The 14,835-nt window shown below is 33.4% G+C and overlaps 1 protein-coding gene across 1 annotated transcript; it reads left to right on the top strand.

Annotated features, from left to right (window-relative positions):
• The first annotated feature begins 2,134 nt into the window (after positions 1 to 2,134).
• LOC111902861 (exopolygalacturonase) lies at positions 2,135 to 9,237 on the top strand. Its single transcript, XM_023898672.3, has 4 exons — positions 2,135 to 2,305; positions 7,746 to 8,057; positions 8,143 to 8,652; positions 8,741 to 9,237. The coding sequence occupies exons 1-4, from the start codon at positions 2,171 to 2,173 to the stop codon at positions 9,023 to 9,025; spliced, it is 1,242 nt and encodes a 413-aa protein (XP_023754440.3). The 5' UTR covers positions 2,135 to 2,170; the 3' UTR covers positions 9,026 to 9,237.
• Positions 9,238 to 14,835: the final 5,598 nt, after the last annotated feature.

The following is a 14,835-nucleotide window of genomic DNA, read 5'->3' as shown; positions in this document are numbered from 1 at the left end:
CGTGCGTGTGTGTCATTGTTGAGGAGAGAATGGTTGTGGTTGCTACAAAAGCAACAATATGTATTCTTTATGTAATATGTATTCTTTTTCTATTGTTCGGGACCACACAAGCATCAGAGATTCATAAATAAATGCCACAACAATCCTTGTATAAGGGGAATAGCTTCATAGTTCATACCTCTACTAAACACCTTGCATTTTATCTAAGTTGGTAACATTATTGCATCAAATGGTCTTTATCTTTTTTCATTATCGATAAAATGTGTACATAGTAGTTGGTTTCACAAGATTTATGTTTATTCAACTATGTCTCGCATCGTTTCTTGTCGCACCATACTTGTAAAAGTACCATAAGTTTTTATCTATATTATTAGTTATTTGTTACTTTGTTCATTTATACTAAATTTCCTAAACATCATTAGTATGCATTGGGTCCTTTTGGTGATTTTTCCTTCTAGTCGTGTCGTATACATTTTGGATTCTCTGATGAAGTCGACACCTACAACCTGCTCAAAATTTTGGACATGTAATAAATTTTTTAATATGGCATGAAAATTACATTTAGTTCTATAAACTTGAACACAACTCAATTGGCTGTTTAGTTTTAGGGCTTTAGCTAGGTATGAAAAAAACACACCAACTCCAATTGTATGAATGTAAGCTGAGGTAGTTTATTTTTACTTTTTGTCACAATTTTAGTGCAACCAAGTTGGCATATCCGAGAGTCAGATGGGCACTATGTTATAAAATTTGATTTTGTAATGACTCGGCTATATGGATTCCCGAATAGAGTAGGTACTTACTAAATATTTTTTTCATTTTGTTTGTAGCAAGAAACTATATTTTTTGTTATTCATTAGTTTTAATTTAATATTTCATATAGTTTTGTACAATTTAGAATGAAAGAACTCCCTTAGTTGGTTATGATTGTTGTTATATGGGCTAGAGAATTTTAGAATAATTATATGAATGATGTTTTCTAAAAATGAATATAAGGTTACTTGTTAATCTTTAAAACATCCTATTTTTAGTTTAATGATTGATTGTTAAATTCAATTGTTTTAAAATATTAGACAAAAAATTGATTCTTTATTGTGTTTGTTTTTCAATGAGAATGAAGGATACATTATACTTGATCATGGGACAATCGTACTGTGATGCAATGATACGTTCTTTTTTGAATTTCTTTTTATGTAAGTTTAATGTAGTTAGATTTGACTAAATCAAAGAGTTTTTTGTGACATGCAAACATGTTTACATCGGTAATAGTTGGTTATTTAGCATGTCTACATTAACATAACTTTTTCATTAGAGCATGCTTTTTTTATTGAATGTGTTTTGGATGTAAGTATCATCAATGTTGGTGGTTAGTTGTAACATAATATAATTTTGGGTGTACACCTTGCTAGTTATTTTCATAAAGAAAAAAGTATTATAAAATCAGCTTTCTTTAAATAACCCGGTTATTAGAATGAAACGATGCAGATATAATAGTTATACGACCCAGTTTTGAGGATTGTAATTGGTTCCTGTTCGCCTTATATGACCCGGTTTTGTGTGGTAGAACCGTGCCCAAATCTCCTTGTGTAGCCATGTTTTGTGTTCTCTAATTATATGTCCTGGTTTTAGATTGATAGGACCCAGTTTTGTAACCGGGTTTATTTATTTTTTCACATAGGACTCGAAGACAATGAAATCCGTTTTAAAACTGGGTTATTTAATTGATATAACCAGGTCCTAACAAAAAGAAGAAAAAATATCCCTTAACGAGTAGAAGTGTACCAAACATCAAAAGATGTGAACGGACAAACAAATAAGTCCCCCAACCATTTGAAAACTAAAAGAGAAAGCTTTAAAGACAATTAAGTTAGCTTGTTAGTTTCATGATCAAGCTTAACAAAGATATATATACAAATAAAAGTGTGGCAATTACACTTCGCTCTCATGCACTTAAAAAGTCCCAAGGGAGATCCAAACTACAATATGAAACGCGTTTCCTAAGATGTTCGGTAAAATAGTGAAAAAAATGGTTTCCAAAATAAACCTTCTACCTCGAGTTAGGTCTATCATATCTCTTATATATATATATTCGCCTCCCATGTCAATGTAACTTCATTATCAGAATATGAAAATATATAGCACGCAAGCATATAATAAGGACTTCTGTGAAATGGATAAACCAAACTCATTCCGGCGAGCAATATGTTGCTTGTTGTTTATAGAATTTATTGCACGGAACCATGCAGCCGTTGTCAACATAAAAACTAAAGGTGCCAAGGGAGATGGAAAAACCGATGACAGCCCGGTAAAAATGATATACATCAATTAATTTTCTGTGTTTCTATTGTTGTTTGATGATGATTGTATACCTGAAAGTTGTGTTAGATTACACATCAACATTCTAGTCTATCACATTTATCATAAAGAACAAACACTAAAAATGGAAGCTTAGTTTGGTAATTAAATCTTTAGGTTATACTTCTTTAATTTGGTAGGTCATATATATATATATATATATATATATATATATATATATATATATATATATATATATATATATATATATATATATATATATATATATATATATATATATATATATATATATATATATATATATATATATATATATATATATATATATATATAATAAGAAACCAATCGTGAGCGTTACAAATTATAATGATCAAACGATCATATGAATGGTTGTAAATTTGTGAATTAGACAAATATATACCGTATTTTACAAAAAAAAAAAGTTTTTTTTTTTTCATTTTTAGGCCATTTTTTATTGGAAAAAATGAATATACTATTGTTCACGATTTTCCTTATTTTTTCATAAAGATCAATATTGATATATAAAAAATAAACATTTTTTCGAAAAAAAAAGAAGCTCACCTCATTTTTTTTCCCTAATATTTAGGTTTATTTTTGTCCCAAAAAACTATAATTACCAAAAATTTCAAATTCTTTGTCATCTATTAATAAAAATCGACATCAATAACAAAACATATTGATATGTGCAGATTTACATTATGAATCTGATATTAACTGTAAATATTTTAATTTTAACATTCACAATGTGAATCTAACTTAATATTCCAAGCCTTTGATAATTCACAAATTAATTTAGTAGAATTTATTTATGAATCGAAATATACTTATATATAATTTTATAATATTTTAATATTTTGATTACTCATAAATTAATTTTGTAAAATCAACAAATTGATTTATTCATATTGTGAATCTGAACTACATACAAATCAATTTCTTGAATTCACAATGTGAATTTGAATAGATCCATAATGTGAATATCTTAGCTGAAATTTCGATTTTTTTACATTAATATAAATTTATGTTTAGGAAGTACAAAAAAAATATGAATTTTGATATATTTATTATTTTTTTTTTATAAAAAATAATCCTTGACATTTCAAAAAACAAAGCAAATGAAGTGAGTGTTTTTGAAAAAAAAAATTATTTTTTATATATCAATACAGATATATATTGAAACAGAACAAAAACTCATGAATAATGGTATATTCGAGTTTTTTTTTTTCGGTAAAAAATATGGTCTAAAAATTAAAGTAAAAAAAGGAAGTAAATTTTGGTATAATTTGGTGAATACGTTTCCATTATAAAAGTTTACGACCCATCATTTTGTCGTTGATCGCTTTAATTTTTGACACTTTGAATTCGTTCCTTGTTCAATAATGGTTCTCTATAGGTTCCTTGATCAATAATGATTTTTCATGATGTTTAGTAACACTTTATTATATATGCCTACAAGGTATCAAAAACGATGCGAATATAGGTTACATTTAATAAAAATGACTGAATGCCTATGTCTATGGGTTTTAATCGTGACCAATTGTGCTATTGACGCTAGTGAAAGGAAACAAATGATTCAAATAAAAATTTTCAACCTTTAGACACTTCCCATTGATAAAATCCAACTAGGTTTGTACAAAGTATTCGATCAAGACGAAGGGTAAAAAATATATGTAGAATTCAAATTTCACAACAAGGAAATGTGTGTTACGTTATTTAGAGAGGAAATATCATAATTCAATAAAATTGTCTTTATTTGAGTTTCTGATATTATAATTAACCCTTTACAAATACATGTTTAATTCTTTGTGGTGTTGTTTTAAAGCACACACACATAAGGTCTTCAATAAAATTCATCAAACATGCCCAATTAGTGTTCTTAAGGATTAAGAATAAGGGTTGCTACATTTTAAGTAGGTTTATACGGGAATTTAGTTATGTGAAAGGTAGGGCAAATCTTGGATAACTTTGTCGCATATAATAATGTTCTCTAAATGGTGATCATAAGTTTTTAAATTTAGTCTATGGACTATCATGATGCAAGGAATACTGAAACAACAAGGTTTTGGCTTCCAGTTGTTGTAGAGACGCCTAAATGTATGGATAAACAATAGTTTAAGGAACAAGAAGACAATTCCGATTATACAATATTATTATTTCCTTCAGACAAAGTTCTTTATAACTTTTTTTATAAGGAGATTGTATCAAGTTAATGGCAAAGGCTTGAGTAATTATATATGGACAAATCTTTAACAAATAACATTTTGTATTTGATATATTTGTTTTCCCTAACAATGAATGGGTTTTCAATCTTAAAATACAATTTATATATTGAATTGAACTTAATCTTGATGGATCTGAATAATGCTTAGGTAAGGATTTCATAAATTCATTATTTGTTGACCGACATATAATAACATTTGATTCAGTTCGATTAAGCTTGCATTATAATGACTCAACGATCATAGCTTCATGGTGTGTTATCAAGTCTAAATCTGTAAGGGTTGGTTGAATGGCTAAGTTAAGGATAAAATGATCTCCTTAAAAGAGAATGAAAGTTAAATGTCTAAGGGTAAAATTCACAACCTAGAATATGTTTGTTACAAATGTGATGAAATTGATCATTAGAAGAATGAGTGATTATAGAAGAAGAGAAAATGGTTAAACTTTGAGAATGGTGGTACAAATTAAGGAAGATATGGTATTCATGGTGTCTAATTCTAGATTTGAAAGGACCGATCTTCGATTCTGGTTGTTCATTTCACTTGTGGCCAAACAAATGTCTGTTACCTAAGTATCAGGAATTTGATACATGGAGTGTATTAATAGGTTATAATGCACATTAAATGGTGGTAGGCATTGATTTATATATGTCTGAATGAATGATGAAGTATTAAGGACTCTCACGAATGTTCGATAAATTATTAGGCTAAATGGAACATGATATCGTTGGATGTTTTGGACAAAAAATTGTTCAAGTGTTCGGGTTCGGGAGGGGTTGTCTATGATTTTTAAATATGTTGTATCCATGTAAGGATTGTTAAATTCCTCGATTACTGTTCTTGAGTTTAAACTATATTGAGCTATGTTACAGATCAGGAAATTTCTTAGATGGATCATTTGTGTCTATTGAAAAGGTTGATGGTTCATTAAGTGATTTCTCCACATATGTTGGAGAAGATAGAGCGTATCTCCAAAGTGGGTGGGGCGAGAAAGATTTATGGGGGAGCTATTAGACGAAAATATGGATTGATTTTAGGTCTAAGTGAAAGTGTATTTTGTAGGTTACGAATAACAAATAAACAGAATTGGACCTTGGAAAGACTTAGGGTTAGTTTTGTAATTCACTATCTAAAGAACATGTCTTAGAGTTTTCTATAAGAAGTCATAATACTAAATTTTCTAGAATGAAATCAAGAAGCAAGTTTCTTTTTCATTTCCTTATTGTTGTTATGTCCATCTCCAAACACCTTAAATTCACCAAATACCACAAGTTTATCTAAGATCCTTACTACAATTAGAAATTGAATTCTACACATATCTCCGCTAAACTTAAGTTCCCCAAGGAACCATATTTTTATGTCTCCAAGTATGTTTCAATTTGGTGCTAAAAGTATTCTAATATACACACATTTTATATATACTTTAGAACATATCAATAATAAAACTTAAGTTGTGAATAACATTTTTATGCAAATATTATAACAAATAACTAGAAGGTTTATCAACAAAACTCGACATGCCTGATGTTACTTGATGATTTATCTATAAAATTCAGATCTGCTGCTAGCAATCATCAGATGCACCACACACACCAAATCCATACATGAAATCCATCAAATACATATAATCTAATGCATATTTGGTGTTAGGAAGCAGATATGGCATTTAGAACTTCGTTGATCTCCAGATCTATTTCAGTAGTACTAGAAGAAAGCGACATGGTGGTTTGTAGGTAGTAGGAGCCATGTGAATGTAGTGTTCTGAAAATGCATAAACACATTAGATCTTGTGAGATCTGATGCGTATATGGTAGTGCACCATAAAGAAATAGATAAAGCAATGGATGTGTTTGTAGATTTGATGAAGTGGAGGTAGAGGATGGCAAAGGCAAAATCTCCAGAGAAGCCAACGTCGGTGGAGTTGATGCAGTTATATCAGAGCAAAGTAGAGGAAAATTAAGTTGATGTAGTGGTGGAACCACTAGTGGTTACTATGAAATGCTCTATACACAATAGATCAACACGTAAAATTGCACCAAACACATCAGATTTGTCCAGATATGAGAAATCATTGTCTTTGGCTTCACATCTGAGAGGATGATGTCGGTTGGTGACTTTTAAATTGGGCTAAGATGATGAGGCAACGATGACAACATTTTTAGTGATTACAGAGGACAACGGTTGAAGACGAAGCACAAATCACATTTCTAAAGGTGTAAAAGACCGACATCGAGAGTTGCGATGATGATTCGATGGTGGTAGTGATAGTTAGAATCGAAGGTTACAGATCAAGTGGTGCTTTAACGTTGTCGGTGACAATAGGTACCAGAGTAGCAACAGTGGTGACAATCATCGGAGGTCGGGTGGCCACCGTTGACGATGGTGGTGGTGGACATCACTGGTAGTAGAAATCAAAGTGAGATATTTGTGTGATTGAATCAGGTTAAGAGGAGAGAGAGAGAGAGATCAAATGTGATAAACATTAATTATAAAAATATTACCATAGGTAAATGTGATAAACATTAATTATGTGTAATATTACAATAATTAAATGTAAAATGAATTAATTATAAATTATATTATATATAATTAATATTTATGATATTTAATTATGGTATTATTTTTCAAAATTAACACTTCAATTAATGTTTAATATATATATATATATATATATATATATATATATATATATATATATTGCATTAATTTGTGTAGTTTGAAAGTTTCATGTTTTTACATGAATTGTGAAAAAAAAAATTGGATATGTTTTTTATCTATATCATTTTTTTAGGTAGCGATTCGTACATAATAATTTTTAGTTATATATAATTTATACATTAGATGGTCTAGAAATGATTATGTACGAAATCACTGTCTTTTCTTTTTAAGATTTGATGCATAAAGGAAAATAAAACGAAACGTTATACCCAAATAGGGTGAATCACAAATATTAAGCAACAAAATGTAAATATTTACACACACAAAATATATATACTTCTTTGAATGGCAAGTGTAGTGGGATTTGAACCCACGACCTTTTAGAGAAACTACAACTTGAGTTAGGCGCTTTAGAAAACTCAGCCATCCGGACATTTATATATTTATATATGTGGGTTTGTGTGTGATATGTTTTATTAACAAATCTTTGAAGTTATTGGTCGTTTATATTTGATGATGGGTTGAAATTAGGCGATAATGGCTGCTTGGAAAGAAGCATGTGCAGCAACAGCGCCAAGCTCTGTGTTGATTCCGGCAGGGACGTATTTGGCAAATCCTCCGCTTGACTTGAAAGGTCCATGCAAGGCTGCGATTGAAATCAAGGCCACCGGAGCCACCCTGAAGGCTCCACCTGATACAACAGTGTTCAAAAATGACTATTGGATCAGCATCGTGGGAGTTGATAAGTTGACTATGACCGGTGGTACCTACGATGGGCAAGGCCAACAAACTTGGAAGTCTGTCAAATGCCATGATTCGAAGGCAACATGTCAAATTCCAGTGGTAAGTGTTCTCTCTTTTTCTTTTTAAAATTTTGAACTTGTTGAGCTTTGTGTAGCCATGCCAACCTTTCTCTGTTGTTTCTCAGAATATCAGATTGACTAAAGTTACAAATTCAGTGGTTAATGGTGTAACATCTGCGAACAGCAAATACTTCCACATGAATGTATTGCATTGTAACAATACCAGACTTGATCATGTTACCATTGATGCACCGGGAAACAGTGTCAACACAGATGGAATTCACATCGGTAGGTTAACCGGTCTCAATATCACAAACTCAGTCATAAAAACGGGTGATGATTGCATTTCCTTTGGAGATGGAAGCAAGAACGTCCATATTGAGAAAGTCACATGCGGACCAGGTCATGGTATTAGCGTCGGAAGCTTAGGGAAATACCCAAATGAAGAATCTGTACAAGGAATCTTTGTCAAGAACTGCACAATCACGAACACTACCAATGGAGTCAGGATCAAGAGCTGGCCTTCTTCTCCACCAAACACCGCCACTGACATCCACTTCGAAGATATCATCATGAACAAAGTGGCAACTCCCATATTGATCGATCAAGAATATTGCCCTTGGAATGCTTGCAAGGTAAGTATTAAATAAGTATACCTTATACTTACGATAGTGTTATTCACATAGAAAGTTGATTATATATATCTTTCTTTATGAATATTAGAAAGGAGCTCCATCAAAAGTTAAGCTAGCGAATGTGACCTTTAGGAGGATCAAGGGAACATCAACTACTAAGGTGGCAATTAGGCTTATTTGCAGCTCAGGGTTTCCATGTGACACCGTGGAGTTGGCAGATATTAATTTGACGTACTCAGGAGGAGCTGCCACCGCTGAGTGTGCTCACATTAAACCAAAAATCGTCGGTGCAGTTGTCCCTCCGGCTTGTCCAGCTGGTGCCAAACATCTACACGATGATGATGTCAACCATCGACTGGCCAAGCAGATCTGAGCATAAGTGGCGGGAGAATTCTGGGAGAAAATACGTAGGCGGAAAAAAGCTACTCTGCCATGCATCTACAGAGACGTAAATTGTACCTATTGGATCATTTCATATTCTATATATGTAGTGTTGACTATTTGGATTCTTAAGTGGGATTGGTAATTGTAACAACAAAAAGACGTTACCCAAAAACATTTTCTTTCTTCATAGATAATTGAAAATTTCAGTTTCCTGTTATATATTTCTCGTGTTGACTATTTAGATTCTTAAATAAGATTGATAATTGTAAAAACTAAAAAACGTTACCGAAAATATTTTCTCCTTCATAGATAATTGACTATTTGGATATTTAGATAACTGACTATGTGAATCCCTTGAATTCGACTTCCCTTTGGTTAATTGCCGCCACCAAAGATGAGTATCACTTTTATTAACCCCTGAGGCGGCAATGCATCTTTGGGGAACACACGGTTCATTGTAAAGAGCTCCCTGGTTTCAAGTACAGACATGATGTGGTTCGGGATGTTCTCTTTGATGCTTGTCGGCGTGCTTGTAATTCTGTGAAGAAAAAAGCGCCGGTGAACTTTTTGACGAGCCCGCAGGATGGAAGGTCCACACTTAGACCGACTGACATTTTGGTCTTTGTATGGATAGGAGGAAGTATGCGTGCGTGGATCTTACTGGGGTCTCTCCCTCGTTGGTTTGGGGAGCGGGAGTTTTACAGCTGGGCATACCGCTTTGAAAGTCGTTGTGTGCAAAGTGGTAAAGCACGAGAATGCATGTATAGAAAATCAAAATGTGTTTGTACCTTTTGCATTCGATACATTCGGTTTTCTCGCACCAAAGGCGGTGGAGCTCCTCAATAGAGTCCAACGGGTCAAAGCGGCATGCCCAGCTCCTCAATAAATCAACATGTCATATCTCCTAGATCCACAAAAGTTGTTTTCAAAAGAATTGGTTTTGTCATCCAGAAAGGGCTAGCGGCGCAACTTGTTGCCCGTTTGCCTTCAATCGATATGTATTGAACCTTTCTAATTTGTAAATGAAATCCATTATCTCAATAAGGTTAAACGTATTGATTTGTATATATTTATTCACTAAGTTTTTTTGTTCATATTTTTTCATTGAAATTGTTGAACGGTTCAAAAAGTATCCTTATGACCTTCAATTGTAGGTTTAGCCGGTTTACGGCGTGTTTGACAACTCCGACACGATGCTCCGGTCATCTTCTCCGGCAAAACTCCGACCTTCATGAATTTTCCGATGGTATGAAATGGAGTTCATACAAGAAATTGAGCGTTGAGATTTTTGGGTTTCAGTTTAAGAACACACATGACGTTTGGTCCATCGATTTTGAAATCGAAGTGTTGTTCTAGATTTGAAGTTCATCGTCTTCAACCTTCAACCTAGATTTGATTTTCATCGTCTTCAACCCAGATCTGATGCTCGAAAAGCAAACAATCTCCACGAGCAAAGAAGAAATCATATATGATCGAACAGATCTAATGCTCGAAAACCAAATGATCTGATGTTCATTGTCTTCAACCCTCAGACATGGTGTGTACTTTGATTTCAAGGAGGTGTTTGTCTTCATCATGTTCATCTTGTTCCCAAAAACCAAATGAGCTCCAATAGCGTGTGTATGTGTTCATGCTCGAATATCAGATCTGAAATCAAATGATCTCTAAGAACAAAGAAGAAATCGATTTGTTTGTGTTTTGGGATCCTTGAAAATGAACACATTCACATGCAGAGGTTTTCCTAAAATCGAGCTTGAAGATGAACTCGAGTTAGGGTTTTCAAACCCAGAAATCGAGCTTGAAGATATGTGTTCGTGTTTTGATATGGGTTTGTGTTTAGATCTTGGTCTGTGTTCTTCGTGTTATGATCTGAAACACACACACACATACTCAAATATGAAGCTCTTGTGTTCTCGTGTTCGTTGTGTTCTTCGTATTCTTCGTGTTCTGATCTACCACACACACACACACATACACACAAACTTAAGAACTCAAGAACACAATGAACAACTAATGAATTAGATAAAGATTTGAAGAACACGATGAACAAAACACATCAGAAGCTCTTCTGTGTGTTCTTGAGTTTAAAAAGAAGAAGATGAAGATGAATTGATTTTTAGGTTTAAATTCTTGAGTCTGAAAATCAAACATGCATATGGGTTTATGTTCGAATTATTTTTAGATCTAAGAAAGAGACAGGAGAGAATAAACCCAAGTTCTTAAGTTCACCGAAAAATTATGAACGCCGGAGACTTGTCGTAGAAGATAATCGGAGCCTCGTCGGAGTTGTCAAACACACCGGAAATCGGCTAAACCTCCGACAACAGGTCATAAGGATGTTTTTCAAATAGTTCAACAAGTTTATAGGAAAATGTGGAAAAAAAAATTAGTGACTAAATGTGTACAAATCAAAAAATATGTTACCCTTTTAAGTCACTATCCCTAAAATAAATGCAAATTTTAGGGATCCTATGTGGAAAGAGCCTTAACGTTAGCGGAAGAAAAAACTGCATTTGAAAAAGTTTTGCGTACTCGACGTGACCATATTGAAGTCATTAGGTATATAGATTGATGGATTATGTTGATTTGATTTATGTTGATTATATTGGAAAGTTTGTAAGTTTGGTAGTTTATAGTTTAGTTATTGTAACATCCGTAAAATTCATAAAAATTTAAAACTTTTTCAAACATCCAAAACCGCTATGTAATACAAAATTGTTTTCAAAATAGTTTAAACATCGGAGTATCCCAGAAATCCAAATCATAACATGTGAGGATGTCTATGGTCATGCATTCACCTTCCCACGATCATCTGAAGTACCTGAACAATAATCCATAAATGTAAGCTCGAAGGCTTAGTGAGTTACCCCCTAAATACCCATACACAACATTACACATATAATAAAAAACATCATACTATGGGTCCAATCAACCATAGGGTTGGAATGCCACAGGCCCTTAACCATCAGGTTGGAATGCCAACATACTATGGGTCCAATCAACCATCGGGTTGGAATATGCCTGACCCTCAACCACTGGGTTGGAATGCCCACATACTATGAGTCCAATCATTCTCGGTATGGAATACTCCCGGCCCACAACCATTAGGTTGGAATGCCCACATACTATGACTCCAATCATTCTTTGGATGGAATACTCTCGACCCACAACCATCTAGTTGGAATGCCCACATTCTATTAGTCCAATCATCATCAAGATGGAATACTCTCGGCCCACAACCATTGGGTTGGAATGCCCACATACTATAAGTCTAATCATCCACGGGATGGAATACTCTCAACTAACAATCAAACATGTACACATACATCAGATAATCACCTAACAGTCTACAGAGACAACATATTAGGGGTCCAATCATCCTCACGATGGAATACCCTCAACTACCAATCAAACATGTACACATATATCAGGTAAGCACATAACAGTCTATAAACAGTCAAGTTGATCTAGCAGATCACTAATCTTAGGATCATCCTACCTACTAGGATAATGATCTAACAGATCATAAAAACACACAACCATAAGACAACCATGATAATAGTCCAAAGGGCCGACCTTGGTGCCTTAGACCCTTGAGTATAGTGAGGAGAACTCACTTCACAATGTCGAACTGAACTGAAAAGATCAAACTCCCGAAACACAGCTCCAAAATCAAACATATACAACCACCATTGATCAAATTCCATCAAGTCCCAAATTACCAAAATACCCTCTAAAGTCAAACTTAGTCAACCCCAGTCAAATTCAACATTCAAGGTCAACAGTCCATGTTGACACAACTCGTCGAGTACACCTCCTAACTCATTAGCTTCCTTCATATCTCAGAATATCGTGAAAGGTTCTGGACAACTTGCTAAGTTACCAGAGCAACTTGTCAAGTTCTTCAGTGTCCAGAAAACCAGAAAACCCTAATCAACTCACCGAGTCGTCTCACCCACTCGTCGAGTTCACTAAATATCTAGAAGGCGGGTAAACCCCATCCAACTCGTCGAGTTGTCTAAGTAACTCGTCAAGTTTTCCTGTCTTAACGTGTTCAACCCTTTCCAGTCGACTCCAAGGCTCCAAACTACAGATCTAGCCTCTTAGGACTAAAATACCAGGTAAAGTTGCTAACTTTACGTGCATGCAAGGCGTCAAAGGGATTAAAACACCAAAACTAAGCTTAATAAGAGGTTTATGGCATGGAGAAGGGCCAAGACTAGATAAAGTCGATAAATTTATGTTCATGGGGGCTTAGAGGAGTCCAAATCTGAGACCATGTCCTCAGGACAAGCTCAAAGTCGAGAGTGACTCCATTTTGCACTAGAAATGACCATATTCTTGCATAAAGGAAGATCTAAGCAATAAGATGTCAACATAAAAGCTTTGTACCTCAATATAAATGCCAAAGTGAAGTAGATATCGGATCTAGAGCCTCCTTTTCACTCCAATTTCTTCAATCTTCAACAGTCCTTTCAAAAGACCACCAAAAATGACTTTCCAAGCTCACACACTCACACAATAGGGTACTTAGGCTTTTCTTTGGTAAGGGGCGATGAGAGAGGCTACAAAGGAGCCATAAGATCCTTTAAATAGGGTGTGAACCCTAAAAATCATGGTTTTCACATCCAGCTTCAACTCGTCGAGTAGGCTAGATAATCTACGTTGCTTGAGTTTGTACACGACAAGTTTGGGCCTCAAACTCGTCGAGAAGGCTTTCTTAATTGTAAAAAGTCCGTAAAATCTCATTCCTATGAATCGGAATGTTACAGTTATATTTTGGTAGTTAGTAGTTTGACTATAATTTGGTAATTGTTAGTTTGATTATAATTTCATAAGTGTTATTTTGATATTTTGGTAGTTTGTGGTTTGGTAAGTGTTTGTTTGGTTATGGTTTGATAATAATTTGTTTATACTTTGATAATTTATTGGTTTAACTTATAAGTTTATGATATTTATTTTGTAGTTTCAAACAATGATTGATGATCTCATGTGTAGGGCACTACTTCAAACATGGTTTCAATCTTGGACGCCACCAAGTGAAACCGGAAGGAACACGGGGGTAGTTTCAAACAATGATTGCTGATCTCATGTGTATGGCACTACTTCAAACATGGTTTCAATCTTGGACGCCACCAAGTGAAACCGGAAGGAACACGGGGAACACAAGATTATGACAAGTCTAAATAGTTTTAGACGTTTTGTTAGACTTTCTATAATATGTAATATATAATATATTTGGTACTTAATTTGTTATGTCGTAATTTTATTTTTGGATAAGATTTTTCTGCAATTAATGTTTCATATTAGTTTTTAATATTTCGTATCAGTTTTTTTCATCCTGATGGTGTTACATTAAAAAAAAAAAATGGCTGTGACAACCGTATTAGCAACGACAATTATCATTAGCGACGACAACTTTAGTAACATAAACGAAGTTTTAGTGCCGACGTATTATGTTTCTATTATCTTTAGCAACTGACGCTTGGATATACTAGTTGCAACAATTGTCAAAGTTGTTACTCTTTTTGTACCGATTATTATTAATATACACACATAATAATAATAATAATAATAATTAATAGAGGATTTCCAAGGATTAGAATTCATTTTTTATTTTCTAGGGTTCAAATATCGTATTTTTAATTTTGTATTTTCTACAACCCATGTAAAGTAAATATTTTTATTTTACCAACTTATATGTATTTTACACAAACATATATGCATGTGCACCATTTAATTTAATTTCTTTTATATATATATATATACATATATATATATATATATATATATATATAT

This window comes from Lactuca sativa, chromosome 7 (genome assembly GCF_002870075.4).
Source record: "Lactuca sativa cultivar Salinas chromosome 7, Lsat_Salinas_v11, whole genome shotgun sequence".
NCBI lineage: Eukaryota > Viridiplantae > Streptophyta > Magnoliopsida > Asterales > Asteraceae > Lactuca > Lactuca sativa.
The sequence above is the reverse complement of the archived record's forward strand: the minus strand, read 5'-3'. Positions and strand labels throughout refer to the sequence as shown.